The sequence below is a fragment of the Umbelopsis ramanniana genome (assembly GCF_025399195.1).
Source record: "Umbelopsis ramanniana AG unplaced genomic scaffold K450scaffold_29, whole genome shotgun sequence".
Taxonomy (NCBI): Eukaryota; Fungi; Mucoromycota; class Umbelopsidomycetes; order Umbelopsidales; family Umbelopsidaceae; genus Umbelopsis; species Umbelopsis ramanniana.
The window spans coordinates 210,347-222,876 of NW_026252115.1; the positions used below are offsets into that span (position 1 = coordinate 210,347).

General features: G+C 43.3%; 5 protein-coding genes across 5 annotated transcripts; 2 read left to right on the plus strand and 3 right to left on the minus strand.

Annotated features, from left to right (window-relative positions):
- Nucleotides 1-1,704: 1,704 nt before the first annotated feature.
- On the minus strand, nucleotides 1,705-2,553 carry K450DRAFT_242315 (uncharacterized protein). Its single transcript, XM_051589229.1, has 2 exons — nucleotides 2,253-2,553; nucleotides 1,705-2,190 (listed from the first exon to the last, which is right to left on the minus strand). The coding sequence occupies exons 1-2, from the start codon at nucleotides 2,517-2,519 to the stop codon at nucleotides 1,972-1,974; spliced, it is 486 nt and encodes a 161-aa protein (XP_051444475.1). The 5' UTR covers nucleotides 2,520-2,553; the 3' UTR covers nucleotides 1,705-1,971.
- An 87-nt stretch (nucleotides 2,554-2,640) lies between these two features.
- Nucleotides 2,641-4,186, minus strand: K450DRAFT_280868 (uncharacterized protein; the record flags this gene model as incomplete). Its single annotated transcript, XM_051593374.1, has 6 exons — nucleotides 2,641-2,799; nucleotides 2,867-2,968; nucleotides 3,037-3,105; nucleotides 3,173-3,308; nucleotides 3,378-3,496; nucleotides 3,569-4,186. 6 exons carry the CDS (start codon nucleotides 4,184-4,186, stop codon nucleotides 2,641-2,643), a joined length of 1,203 nt encoding a protein of 400 aa, XP_051444476.1.
- Nucleotides 4,187-4,414: 228 nt separating this feature from the next.
- On the plus strand, nucleotides 4,415-5,683 carry K450DRAFT_272012 (uncharacterized protein; the record flags this gene model as incomplete). The annotated part of the gene is made up of 5 exons (XM_051593034.1): nucleotides 4,415-4,446; nucleotides 4,513-4,735; nucleotides 4,802-4,923; nucleotides 4,993-5,203; nucleotides 5,264-5,683. The coding sequence occupies 5 exons, from the start codon at nucleotides 4,415-4,417 to the stop codon at nucleotides 5,681-5,683; spliced, it is 1,008 nt and encodes a 335-aa protein (XP_051444477.1).
- Nucleotides 5,684-6,242: 559 nt separating this feature from the next.
- K450DRAFT_288174 (uncharacterized protein) lies at nucleotides 6,243-7,652 on the plus strand (the record flags this gene model as incomplete). Its single annotated transcript, XM_051593538.1, has 3 exons — nucleotides 6,243-6,314; nucleotides 6,363-7,000; nucleotides 7,082-7,652. 3 exons carry the CDS (start codon nucleotides 6,243-6,245, stop codon nucleotides 7,650-7,652), a joined length of 1,281 nt encoding a protein of 426 aa, XP_051444478.1.
- Nucleotides 7,653-9,757: 2,105 nt separating this feature from the next.
- On the minus strand, nucleotides 9,758-10,228 carry K450DRAFT_300331 (uncharacterized protein; the record flags this gene model as incomplete). Its single annotated transcript, XM_051593719.1, has 1 exon — nucleotides 9,758-10,228. The coding sequence occupies one exon, from the start codon at nucleotides 10,226-10,228 to the stop codon at nucleotides 9,758-9,760; it is 471 nt and encodes a 156-aa protein (XP_051444479.1).
- Nucleotides 10,229-12,530: the final 2,302 nt, after the last annotated feature.

Here is a 12,530-nt window from a genome sequence, read left to right on the forward strand (position 1 = left end):
AATTTTAACTTTAAGGGAAATGAATAGAGGTGGAGCTTAATTATCGCGATAACATGCATGCCATCATCGAAAGTCATAGATTGACTAGTAGACAACAGGGCCATTTGGCGTTCATCCTGCGTAAGGTGACGGAGCCGGTCAAATCCAGTACATTCTCCAAGCGGCACTCTTCTCTTCGCATTCGTACTGGTAATAGTAGCAACTCTGATAGTAATCTCCTTCTTTCACCGGGTTTGGAGCGACAAAGAAGACCGAGCATTCTCGATATGCTGGTGGATTCTCCTAAGGAGAGCAACACTAGCATGTACGATATGCAGGAATCGCCCAAGTCGTCACCAAAATCATCACCAAAGTCATCTGAAAAACCGCCGTTACCGGAAGATGCTCAACGAAACACGGTTGATAAAAAGTACAGCAACTCCAGCCATTTGATCAGTGACATGTCAGAGAGCCGAAAATCCAGCCTTGCCTCACTATTGTCAGGAGAGCATCCCTATAAATCTGTTCGAAGCGCATCTACCACGCCCACAAGCCCACTAGATTTCTCAACCGATCGCTCACGGCAAATATCATTAGCTTCCTTGACATCGTCGTCATCCATCGTGTCCGAAGACGCTTCAAAGAGTGCCTCTGCACAAGCTTTGGGAGTGTCTGACCACACCACAGTGGAGAGAAGAGATAAAACCTTTACCTTGTCTTTCCGAAAAATTGTACCCTGGACTGGTAAATCCAAAAGACATGATGCAGCTCATGGAAACGCAACTAGTCAGCTACAAGACACTGAAGAGAATAGATTCAACCAAAGTGGTAGCCACGCGAGACCGCTCCGATCGACACAAATGGTCGATGGATCAAATGAACGTGTCTTTTTCCAGTCAACTAGCTACCAAGATATATCACCTAATTCTGAAAAGGCCAGCAGACCCAAACTAAGTACCGCTTCAAGTGCAACTGCCAAGCTATGCGAGCCACCGGCAACGATGGAGGACAAGGCCAAGGTCGGGGACGTCAAAGTTTGTAAACCAAGCAAATCAGCTGATGATGACTGTAACAGTTACGCTACCTATGCGAAATGGTTAAACAACCTTCCGTCTACTGATAATAACAGCGCTACTGTTGAAGAAATCGTTCCTGCGAAGGCATCTGCGTCTGATTCGATCTACCCAGACAAGTATAATGGTACAGCTGCTCCGATGAAAAAGGAGTTTAAATCCATACATGTTACACCCAGAAGCACAAAAGCTAATCCATCACCTGCAGCTTCTGCTCCAACTGAGCCACCCGTTAGTCATATAGCACCATCACCAAGCGCCAAAGGCGAGCAAGTGCATACACCTGAGCTTGGCGACCTTTCATACTTGATCACAAATGGCATTGGGTTCTTGGAGAACAAGGAGAGCTCCAAATGGGATGATGATGGTGGTTATCAATTTCATCCTTGGAACCGTCCAAAATCCAAGTGCTTATCAGGCGGTGATACCATGGCGGCTATGGAAGACGTTGAAAGTCTATCTATAGGCGAAACTTCCATCAACCTAGACAGCTCTCATGTTCCTCAAGAAAGTACATCTAGCTGTCTAGCATCCGCCTATGCCAAGAACGGTCCTGTCGTCGAGGCCAAAGATATGGAGCAGGTAAAACATTTGAATTCAATTTGTGAAGCAGTACGCGCACCTCCATGCTAATTCTATGTACTTCCTTCCTAGGAACTGGCTCGAATTGTTGCCGCTCATATTGTCTTTTAAGCCCATCCACATACATTCCTTTTAATCTAGGTTGTCACTTAAATTTGTGATATTTTAACTCGAGCTTCCCCTCCTTATTATTACTTCTCGCGAAAGCGCATTGATTCTAGAGAAAATACAAACTATGTACAGAGTAAATGAAACATCATATAAACAAGCACATGCATCCCATGCACATCTATTGCCCTTTATAAAGGCCCGAAGGATAAAACAAGGAATAGCATATCTAGACCATTTCCAAAGAATCAAAACGACGATCCTCGTCGTCGGTGAGATCGTTCTCATCCATGAGCGCTCGCTGATATTCTGCTTCGTGCAGACCGCCTCTCCGCCGCTTCCTTTCCTGCCATGACGTCCATGCATAATCGGATCCACAAGCTAGCAGAATACCGATACATGAGCCCACCAAATTGGCTACAATATCATACCCGTCGAACGTTCGATACTGTAATTAAAATCACGTTAGGGCGAGTCCAAGCTAGGGGCGGAGGTGTAGACTAAAATTACCGGTAATAAGCCTTGTATGAATTCACTGCCGAACGACATTATGAGCATAGCAACCGCTGATAAGCCGAGATTCTTCTTGTAGTCCAAGTTCCAGACCCAGTATATAGTGAATGAGAAGATGCCAAAGCATGTCGAATGAAGGAGCTTGTCGTTAATGTGGTCTAGCGATATTGGAGCAAAACCCAATATAGCCATCAACACCAAAAGGATCACCAAAACGACGAGAACGCGCATCCGCATCTTGAATGCTGGCATGCGGATGGGCATGATGGGTTTGACAAAAAAAAAAAAGGGAAAGAAACGTTTGGCAGGAGTTCCATATTTCATGCGGCACGTCAATTTATAATGCTGATTTTTATAAAGTTAAATTATGCTATCTCAGTCGCCTTTACACAGCTGATCTCCAGGTGCGGTCAATCCACTTTGGAATGCCTTTGAAAACAGTGGAAAGGTTCCATAGCGATTCGCCTTCAGCGGTGGTTCCAAGATGCTCGGACGACTCACGCAAACTGGCGTTGTAGCCTGGGCCATAGCTTCCAAATTCAGCCTACGTACAAGCGCCTATATTAGCCAACGTCCGCTGTATATTCATAGCATTGATACAGATAACTTACGTAATACACAGTCGACATATTTAAGGTTGTAGGAAGCCAAGGGATGAAGCCGTTTGGCTGGATATGGTCTCCCATGTAACAGCCCTCAAAAACAGTTCGGCTCTAATGTGGATCAATAAAAATAATAAGTATCGGTGCGATTCAGCTCAACACACACTCTCCTCACTTACCATATTGTTCCAAGGTCGGCCCAAAGCACACTTGCCAACAATATTTAGAGTAGCGTTTGCATCAGGCGACTTATCAAAAACATGCGTTTTAGTGTCGACATACAACTCATTTTTTTTTTACACCGTACTCCCTTACCTTGACAAGTTGACTGTTGTGCACATACAGGCCATAAGTGTTGTTGTAAACACCAGCATATCCATCAGGGGTACCCTTCCAGGCAGTAATACCGCCACCCGCTCCACGGGAAGCGATGGTAGAGTTCTCAATGTATCTACGTTCGGGATCAGTCAGCACAAGACACGGTACAGGAATAACACGGGTAGCATGATAAATGACTTACAGAGTACCAAAACCAAACAGGAAGTCGGTTTGTCCAGCAACCTCGCATCCTTCAAAATATACTGAAGCAAATCGTCCAGCATAGATGGTATCCTGATAAGAACGGAAAGCACAACCGTACTAAGGACCCCAAAAGTAACGTCAGTGTTCTCCTTCTCTCGCTATTTCTCACCATTTTCAATTACAACTTACGAAACTGGCATTGGCATAACTAACGCCAAGAGCAAGGGCCTGACCAGCAGAGTAATTGGCATATCTGTTCTCAATGTTCAGGTTGTAGGCCTTGAAGTCTGGAGATCCCCAAGTGTCATTCACAATCGGAGCTCCGTAGAATCCGGCGCCGATCAATGCAGCGGCACGGTTTGGTGCAACAGTAAATGTTACGGTGTCGGCGTCATCGGCTCCAACAGGGAGCATTGGAATAGCAGATGAGTTCCAGATAGTGACCAAGTTGGCGGACCAATTACCTGGCTGCGAAGTTTGTCCTAGCAACGTTAAAGATCCATGGCTTGTGACGTTGATCACTTCGTGGTATACACCACTTCCAATGAGAATGGTGGCTTCCTTCTTGTGGGCAACAGAATCAATGGCAGCCTGGACTGATCGAAACTTGGCCTTCTTATCAGTACCAGATACATACACAGTGCCTCCAGGACATCCCTCGAGCGGATTTTGGTGAACGGATTTAATAGCTTGACAGGTCTCGTACTGATACGAGAAGCCTCCTGAATGGTGGTGACTTGCAGGAGGCTTGGCAGCAACAGCCTGGAAACCAAGGAATAGAGCAACGCAAGTGGCCAATAGCTTCATGGTGTAAATGCGGCAATGGTAAGATTATAGACGAGCGTATTTATGTTTGCAAAAGTGATTATGTACTCTCGCAAAAACGGATATTAGCAAGGCTTTATTGACCCGGTACGACCGTTACTCAAATTACTAGCGATGGTTACTTCAGTGGCTTTACTACTCCGGGGTAAACCTGGAGAAATTTCACCCCACAATTTTCCGACTTCCTGGTCGCACCACCTAGCATGCCCAATGACAAATGAATTACTACTTATTAGTCTAAGGTAAAGCATATTTTTTTCATTCACAAGTTCTTCATCCTCTTTAATGCATAAACAACAACTGTTTAGGCTTGTACCATTCCTTCTCCTCGCTGGTCATGCATTGGCAAAGCCAGTTGGTAGACCTGAAAAGTTTGACTGGAAGAAAAACGAAGTAGTCTTCGCATTTGGTGACTCCTACACCTATACTCAAGGAGAATTAGGCTTTACCAACTATTCGTGGAATACGTTTCAGCATCTTGATAAGCATGGAAATGTTATAGTGGGTGAAGATCCCATTATCTTGAATGCGGTGAGTACCTTGACCTAAAATACCTGTGGCTGTATGGTAAGCAACTAATTCACTGGACATTGAAAGACTTCGGCTGGTGGACCAAACTGGATCGAGGATGTTACTGGCTGCTATTCTGGTCTTCCATCCAAGTGCAAACACTCTCTTTACAACATTGCCTTTGCCGGTGCGGATATCGATCCCACCAAGTAAGTGGAAACTTCTAAACAGCTCTCTATTGTGCTTGGGAGCGATTTCACTAAGTCATTTCGTAACAGGATTGCTCTTCATCACAACTTCTCCATTGACTATGTCACTCAAATTGACCAATGGTTTACTTACGTTCAACCCAAAATTCACTACAAGTCCTCCAACACTCTTGCTGCTTCCTTCATTGGTATCAATGATGTTAGCGATACCTCAAAGTGGACAAACGTTTCCTTCCCCGCGTTTTTCGATGGGTTGATTTCATCGGTATTTGATGGTCTGGTAAGTCTTTGTGAATGTAATGAAGATGTCCCATTAAAGTGTCTCACACATGAACTATAGGAGCGCCTCCACTCTGCTGGAATCAAATCTTTCCTAGTTCTCAATGTACCTCCTGTTGATCATGCACCTGGTTCAGGCGGAAAAGCGGCATTGGCAGCGAACGTTGCTACTTATAATTCAATCTTGGCCAATTACACATCTGCGTTCGCTGCGAACCATACCGATTCAAACGTCTTTTACTTTGATACCTATGCCTATTTGATGACGATCTTGAACGATGCGTCCACTTATGGGTTCAAGAACATCACTTCTTTCTGTCCCCGCTATGATGCCCCGGATTTCAACACCAATTATGCAGCTTACGGATGTTTAGCTCCCTACGAGTACTTTTGGTTCAACTCTGGGCATATTACTTATCCTGTGCATAAGCTTATGGCTGGACAAATTTCTGAAATGCTTGAAAAAGGCGCAACAGTATAAAGTAGTATAGAGTAATTCAGTTAATGAAATTGACATGCTCTCCATATAAACAAACAATAAATCAGTCGATCGGTATTTATTACACTCCATTTTTCTGAAGTTGATTTTTTCAGTCTTGGTTTTTGCACTCTCTTTTTCTTTTCTTCATTAGTGTGTTCCTTGTATGCCTGTTACTGCGCTTTCTTCCTATTCCACAAAATTTAAAGCCTTACCTTACGGGCGAAGCCGATTAATCTCCAGTGGGAACATGCCTCGAGAGTGCGGCGATGGGTTACACAACTTAAATTTCCTCAGTTCCGACTTCATCGATTTTCCCTCGAGTGGGTGAGTAGATTCGCACCGTGGTTAAGCTTCGTCCTTTCCTCTTTACCGGGCATTTTTAATGCTTCTATTCTCCTTGTCCCCACACTTGCCTGCCTACCCCGGAAAATTTTCTCTTGCCACAAAACTTCCGCTTCCCCGCAACTGTTCATTACATTTAACTCTCGTACGACATTCTTCATGTAATATAAGTAAGGGCATTCAGTGACATTTCGTAGTTCTTCAGTTCATCACAATCATGCTTTTCAAGGCTTGGTCATCTCTCGTGGTCGCAGTTGCTTCCTTGTCGGTTGCTTCCGCTCTTCGTCATGTTCCCAATCTCCCTGCTCCGGCCATCAGCCATCTCTCCAAAAACAAGCACCATTACCCCCAACGCCCACCCTATACCCGTGGTCATGGAAAGACATGCACTCTCACTCCCAAGGGCCATGGAGCTGATGATGCCCCTAATATTCTTGCTGCGGCTCACAAGTGCAACAACGGTGGTAAGGTCGTTCTGCCCGCCGGAAAGAATTTCACTATTGGATCACCTTTGGACTTGACTTTCTTGAAAAACGTCGATCTCGAGTTTGCTGGACGCATCACTTTCACCAACGATACCGACTTTTGGCAGAACAACAGTTATTACTTGACTTACCAGAATGCCTCTACCTTCTGGCTCATTGGTGGTGAAAACACTAACATTTATGGTGGCGGTGTCATCGATGGTAACGGTCAGCCATGGTATGATCTGTATGCCAAGAACCCATTGGTGTTGCGTCCCATCTTGTTTGTAATCTACGGTGCTCGTGGTGGATCTGCCAAGGATCTTTCACTTATCAACTCTCCTCAATGGTTCAACTTCATCGCTAACTCTTCCGATTTCGTCTATGATGGACTTCATATTGCCGGAAAATCCGTCTCAAGTAATGTTGCAAAGAATACTGATGGATGGGATATCTACCGCAGTGATGGTATTACCATCACTAACTCTGTTATCTACAATGGTGATGACTGGTAAGGTGGAAGTGTTGGTACGAGTGGATGGATTTGGGTCAATAGCTAAAATTTTCCGTATTTTGCACTCCTCTTCTTTAGCGTTTCCTTCAAGCCAAATTCCACCAACATTTACGTCTCCAACTTGTATTGCAATGGATCTCATGGTATCTCCGTTGGTTCTCTTGGCCAATACCCTGCTGAGTACGACATTGTCGAGAACGTTTACTCGTACAACATCTCTATGAACTACGCTTCCGATGGTGCGCGAGTCAAGGTCTGGCCCGGTAATGCGGCTGCTATGTCAACCGATCTCCAAGGAGGCGGTGGTGCAGGCTATGTCAAGAACATTACTTTCGATACCTTCTATCTGAACTCTGTTGACTATGCTATTGAATTGACCCAGTGCTACGGTCAAAACAACGCCAGCTTGTGTGTTCAAGCTCCCAGCAAGATGAAATTGACTGACATCAACTTTAACAACTTTTATGGAACTACTAGCGGTGTTCGCAAGGCCGTCGTGGCCACCATTATTTGCTCCGTTGAAAGCATGTGCTCAAACATCGAGGCTTCTAATATTAACGTTACATCGCCCGCAAAGTATGGTACTTCTCAGTACATCTGTACCAGAGTAGACACTAGCGACCTTCACATCCCCTGCACTAGCTCATAAGAGTTAGTTGAACGGAAGGATGGCTGGGCCGCTTCCAAAGTGCATTACTTATTAAAAAATAAAAGGACGTCATTATAGGCTTTCTAATTTTTATGTGTGTAGTGATGAGCTTGTGTACTACCAAGTATGTTTGTATGCTATAATTTGGGTATCCATTACAGCATCGAAAAGTTGTGAGGATGATTCCACACTTGACATGTTTACTTTGTATATGTAGCCTACCTTGTTTTACACAATATAGTAGTTGAAGCAATCTTTCATTGTTACTCACTAAATTGCTACACTCCTAAGTTATACTAGGAAGAGCCTCAACAAATTACTTGCGTCTTTATCTTTAGTTGAGCAATTTTCCATATCATAACTTCATAAGGCTTCAAAAATTTTCTTATGGCGAAGGACGTTCCCATATATTCTTTCAGATGATTATATTTTCCCACCACTCACGCCCACCTTAACCGTTTATTCGCTCCATGACCATTGCAAGTAATTGCGGCAGACATTCCTCCGTCAAAATTTAATCAACACCAGTGGAGTCACAGTTAGCTCTCCATGATTCACCAACAGTTGTTATTGAACAATTTCCATAGTTTCGATGTAGCTGCCCATGCAAGTCGAATTACTCGTCAATGGCTTGTTAAAGCTGTGAACTGCCCGCGTCATGATTTAGCACCGAGATCTCTTGAGTGCAAGCTAAGATTGTCTGTTGTATTCATTTGTTTATATTGTAAAAATTAAAGTAAATTTTAAGAAGCTTTGGTCATCAATGAGTGCTAAATAATCCATTTATACTACTGAGCCACAGCAAAGGTATGAATCTGACGGACAAACGCCAGAAGTACCCGCTAATATGCCTTTATTTGGAGAGTTCCATTAGTTGCACCAAGCGGCATCATAAATCGAGTTAGGCTCCATGATACAGCAAAGATAGAGGTGCAGTGGCTTTAGCAGTGTTGATCTTTCTGCGCCTCACTCATGGTATCCCCTCCCAGCATCATCTATACTTGAATATCTTCCAATAAAAAATATAGGATTATAGTAAAGCATCGTGCCTGTACGGCCCTCATAGCTGTATCGACAGTGCATGCTCTTAGTTTGTCATATCGAAATAAGTGTGCTAGGTTGATTTTCAGCCACAACATTTCAAGTTGAGAGCTTACAAAAATCAGGTGTAGGTTTACCCGACAGGCTTCGCCATACCATGAAGGTAACACCATGCTCCCCAACAATCTGTTTACCCAAAATAATGGGGTATGAGCATAGCAGAAAACCTCCAAAAAAGCCATGGTTTGTCTTCACAAGAAGAAAATTTAATAGCTACAACAGGCGCATGCATAACTAGCCACCACCTCCCAACGTAAATGATCGGAAGATCATAGAGACCCAAAAAAACTGCAACTTGTAAATTTAGGGTTTGTTCTTGTACACATAACCAGTCATGGATTAAGTGATGTATGGAAACAAACTGGTCCTAAGGTTTACTGCAGTGGAATTTTGTGTACCTATCTAATTATAGCCAAACTACTTTCAAAACTAAGATGCTCCACAGAAGGCAAATTATCTGCCTCGCATGGGGATGCGATGGCGAAGATCCTATCTATATATGCCAATTTAATTATTGGCATATGCTCCGGCACTTGCTTTGCTCGACTGACCAGCTTACACAGCTACCGTGACTATCCCATGACAGATGTAAACCGCAAAAACATAATAACCAGGGCTGTGTATATCTAGACAGGTCGCTTCCGGGAACGGACCTATTACCCGAGTTCTCAAATTGAACGTGTAACCGATCTTCCCGTACTCCAAAATATAAATTGAAAAGGGCTTGATGTCGACTGTATACTCAGCCACATCTGTTATAATTTCTAGACGCAGCTCTAGGAAATCGCATATCTCAGAATTAGAAACGCTAGAGCTAAATTCAAGTAAAGTTCGCATAATGGACGTAGTCCTTCGTTTTCTTTATTATCCACTTTTGTATAAATTACCAATAGGAGGCGTTAAAACCGCATTCGGTCAATGATACTTCAATGCATAGGTGCGATTGCAGATGGCTTGCAAAGGCGACAGAACTCCTTCAAGAGACGAAAGCTAGAATGGTTGCATCACATGTTTCCTACGATGCTGAAAGCAACTACGTAAAGCATAAGCAATGCCGTGGAGGTGCGCACCAAAGTAGAAGATCCAGAGCTTGGGGTTGAAGATCCAGAACTTGGGGTTGAAGATCCGGCACTCACAGTTGCCTGGGTACTAGATCCTGTTGCTGAGGTTGAAGAGTTGGATGTCGCATCAACTGCCTGGCAAGTGCATGTTCCAGTCCCTGTCACCTTCTGACTGCCAACTGCAGTGGTGATATTCCACGTTGAGCCATCACAAGTTAAAGTCTGCTTAATATTGTTGATTTCCGTGAAAGGACATTGATTGTATTCATCGCAGTCTGCTTGGAAGCTTTCGTTGGTCAGAGTAGCAGTGCATCCGGCAGAGGTCATGGTTCCTGATACGATGCAGTTGAATGAGGCATTTTGAGATTGAATAGAAGGACCCCAGCTGCATCCTGGAGAGGTGGTAATAGTCATCTTTTATCAGGAAATGTTTTATAAACTGGTAGTAATGGAAAAGGTCCATATTTATAGACATGCATAGTTTAACTTTTTTTTTTTTTCAAAGTGGTTGTGTTATTTTCTACTGTAGGCAATTTGAGGCTGAGCAAAGGTCGTGAATATTTTGCTGCCATCTTTGAACGCAAAAACTATCTGCCATAGTGTGACCTATAATCTTATACAACACTGCGCACAAAAACACATGCGAACTTCTCAAACAAGCTGTGATAGCTTCAGACTATACGTCGGTTCTTGAAGCCAGGGGTGGCAACTGGTCACAGTATGAATAAAAGCTGGTTTGGTGGGCCTGCTGGTGTTGTTCAAGCTTTCAAGTTTTATGTGCTGAAACCTATCGTTACCATAGACGCAAATAATAGGGCTTAGAGGATAATGTCATGTGAATGAATTGATAACATGAAACGACGATGTATTTCCACTGCTCAGTAATAATTCAGCCAAATCTCTCAGCTACATTAATCTCAACGTAAATCCAGGCTGCAGAATTGAAAAATACCAGAGCAAAGAAAATTGTAGATAGTTAACACTGCATTTATAATAAAGGCAACCTACCAAGAACCGGCCCATATCCCATCCAATCAAAAAACGCAAGTACAGAAAGGGTCATACTCTTTCCGACCTTCTCAAGGTCAACAATTTGAAGGCACTATGTACGCTAAAGCCGCACCAGAAGAAACGATATGATCCAACGGAAATTATGGATTTGGAAGATTTCTCTTAAACGCTTGATGCAATTTACGCCATTATATGAGATTCAGTTGGCTCAATTTGCCGTCGCTTCCTATTAACTACCCTGTTTCAAGCGATATCTTGAACCTCAACATGACCGCCATTCGTTCGTCAGAGCTTTGGCCATCAATGAGTGCTAAACAATCCAGTTATGCTACTGAGCCACAGCAATGTTATGAATCTGACGGACAAACGCCAGAAGTACCCGCTAACATGCCTTTATTTGGAGAGTTCCATTAGTTGCACCAAGCGGCATCATAAATCGAGTTAGGCTCCATCATACAGGATAGAGGTGCAGCGACTTTAGCAGTTTTTATCTTTCTGCGCCTCACTCATGGTATCCCCTCACAGTATCATCTATGCTTGAATATCTTCCAATAAAGAATATAGAATAATAGTAAAGCATTGTGCCTGTACGGCCCTCATAGCTGTATCGACAGTGCATGCTCTTAGTTTGTCATATCGAAATAAGTGTGCTAGGTTGATTTTCAGCCACAACATTTCAAGTTGAGAGCTTACAAAAATCAGGTGTAGGTTTACCCGACAGGCTTCGCCATACCATGAAGGTAACACCATGCTCCCCAACAACCTGTTTACCAAAAATAATGGGGTATGAGCATAGCAGAAAACCTCCAAAAAGCCGTGGTTTGTCTTCATAATAAAAAAAATTTAATAGCTACAACAGGCGCATACATAAAGCTAGCCACCTCTTCCCGATGTACGTTGTTGCCAAAGTGATTGTAGAGACCCACAAAAATAATGCAGCTTGTTGTTTTATGTTCAGTCACACATACCCAGCCATGATTCAAATGATTTATGGGACAAAACTGGGTCCAAGGTTCACTGCAATGAAATATTGCGTACCAAGCTAATTATAGCTATATTACTCACAAACGAAGATGTTGCCACAGAAGGCAGATAGTCTGCCTCGCATGGGGATGCGGCAAACTCAGAGGCGAAAATCTTATCTAAATGTGTCAATCATCATTGTCATATGGTGCGGCGATTACAGTGCTCCAATCCACACCCGGTTTACTTTTACTAATTGCACAGCTACCGTTTGCATCCTTTGTGGATTCAAATCGCAAAAACCTAATAACTAGGGCTGTACATACCTAGAAAGATAGCTGTACGTTTTGCTTTCATGAGCGGGTCTATTGCCCGAGAGCTTCTGGACTCTCAAACTTAACTACAACGAGTAAGCAATGTACTCGTACCCCAAAATACAAGTTTAAATGGGCCTAGATGTCGCTGTATACTCAGACACATCTGTTATTATTCTGAAACTCGGCTCTAGGGAATCATCTATCTTCGGAATTAGAAGCATTCAAATCAAGAATTAAATTCATGTAAAGTTCGGACAATACAGCTTGTCCATCTTTTTACTTTTATTATCCATTTTTGTATAAATTAACAATAAGGTGGCGTTGAAGCCGTACACTTCGATGCTATGTATGGTTGGTAATGTTATAGTTGGGCTTGCAAAGGCAACTGAACTTCTTCAAAAAGAAGAACGGTTCTTTCTAGCATC

Bases quoted from the DNA above. Each gene is read 5' to 3' on its own strand.
- K450DRAFT_242315 (XM_051589229.1), bottom strand. From the start codon at position 2,519: ATGCCCATCCGCATGCCAGCATTCAAGATGCGGATGCGCGTTCTCGTC. The intron at 2,191-2,252 runs GTAATTTTAGTC...TTTTAATTACAG, and splicing joins TCATACAAGGCTTATTACCG to TATCGAACGTTCGACGGGTA.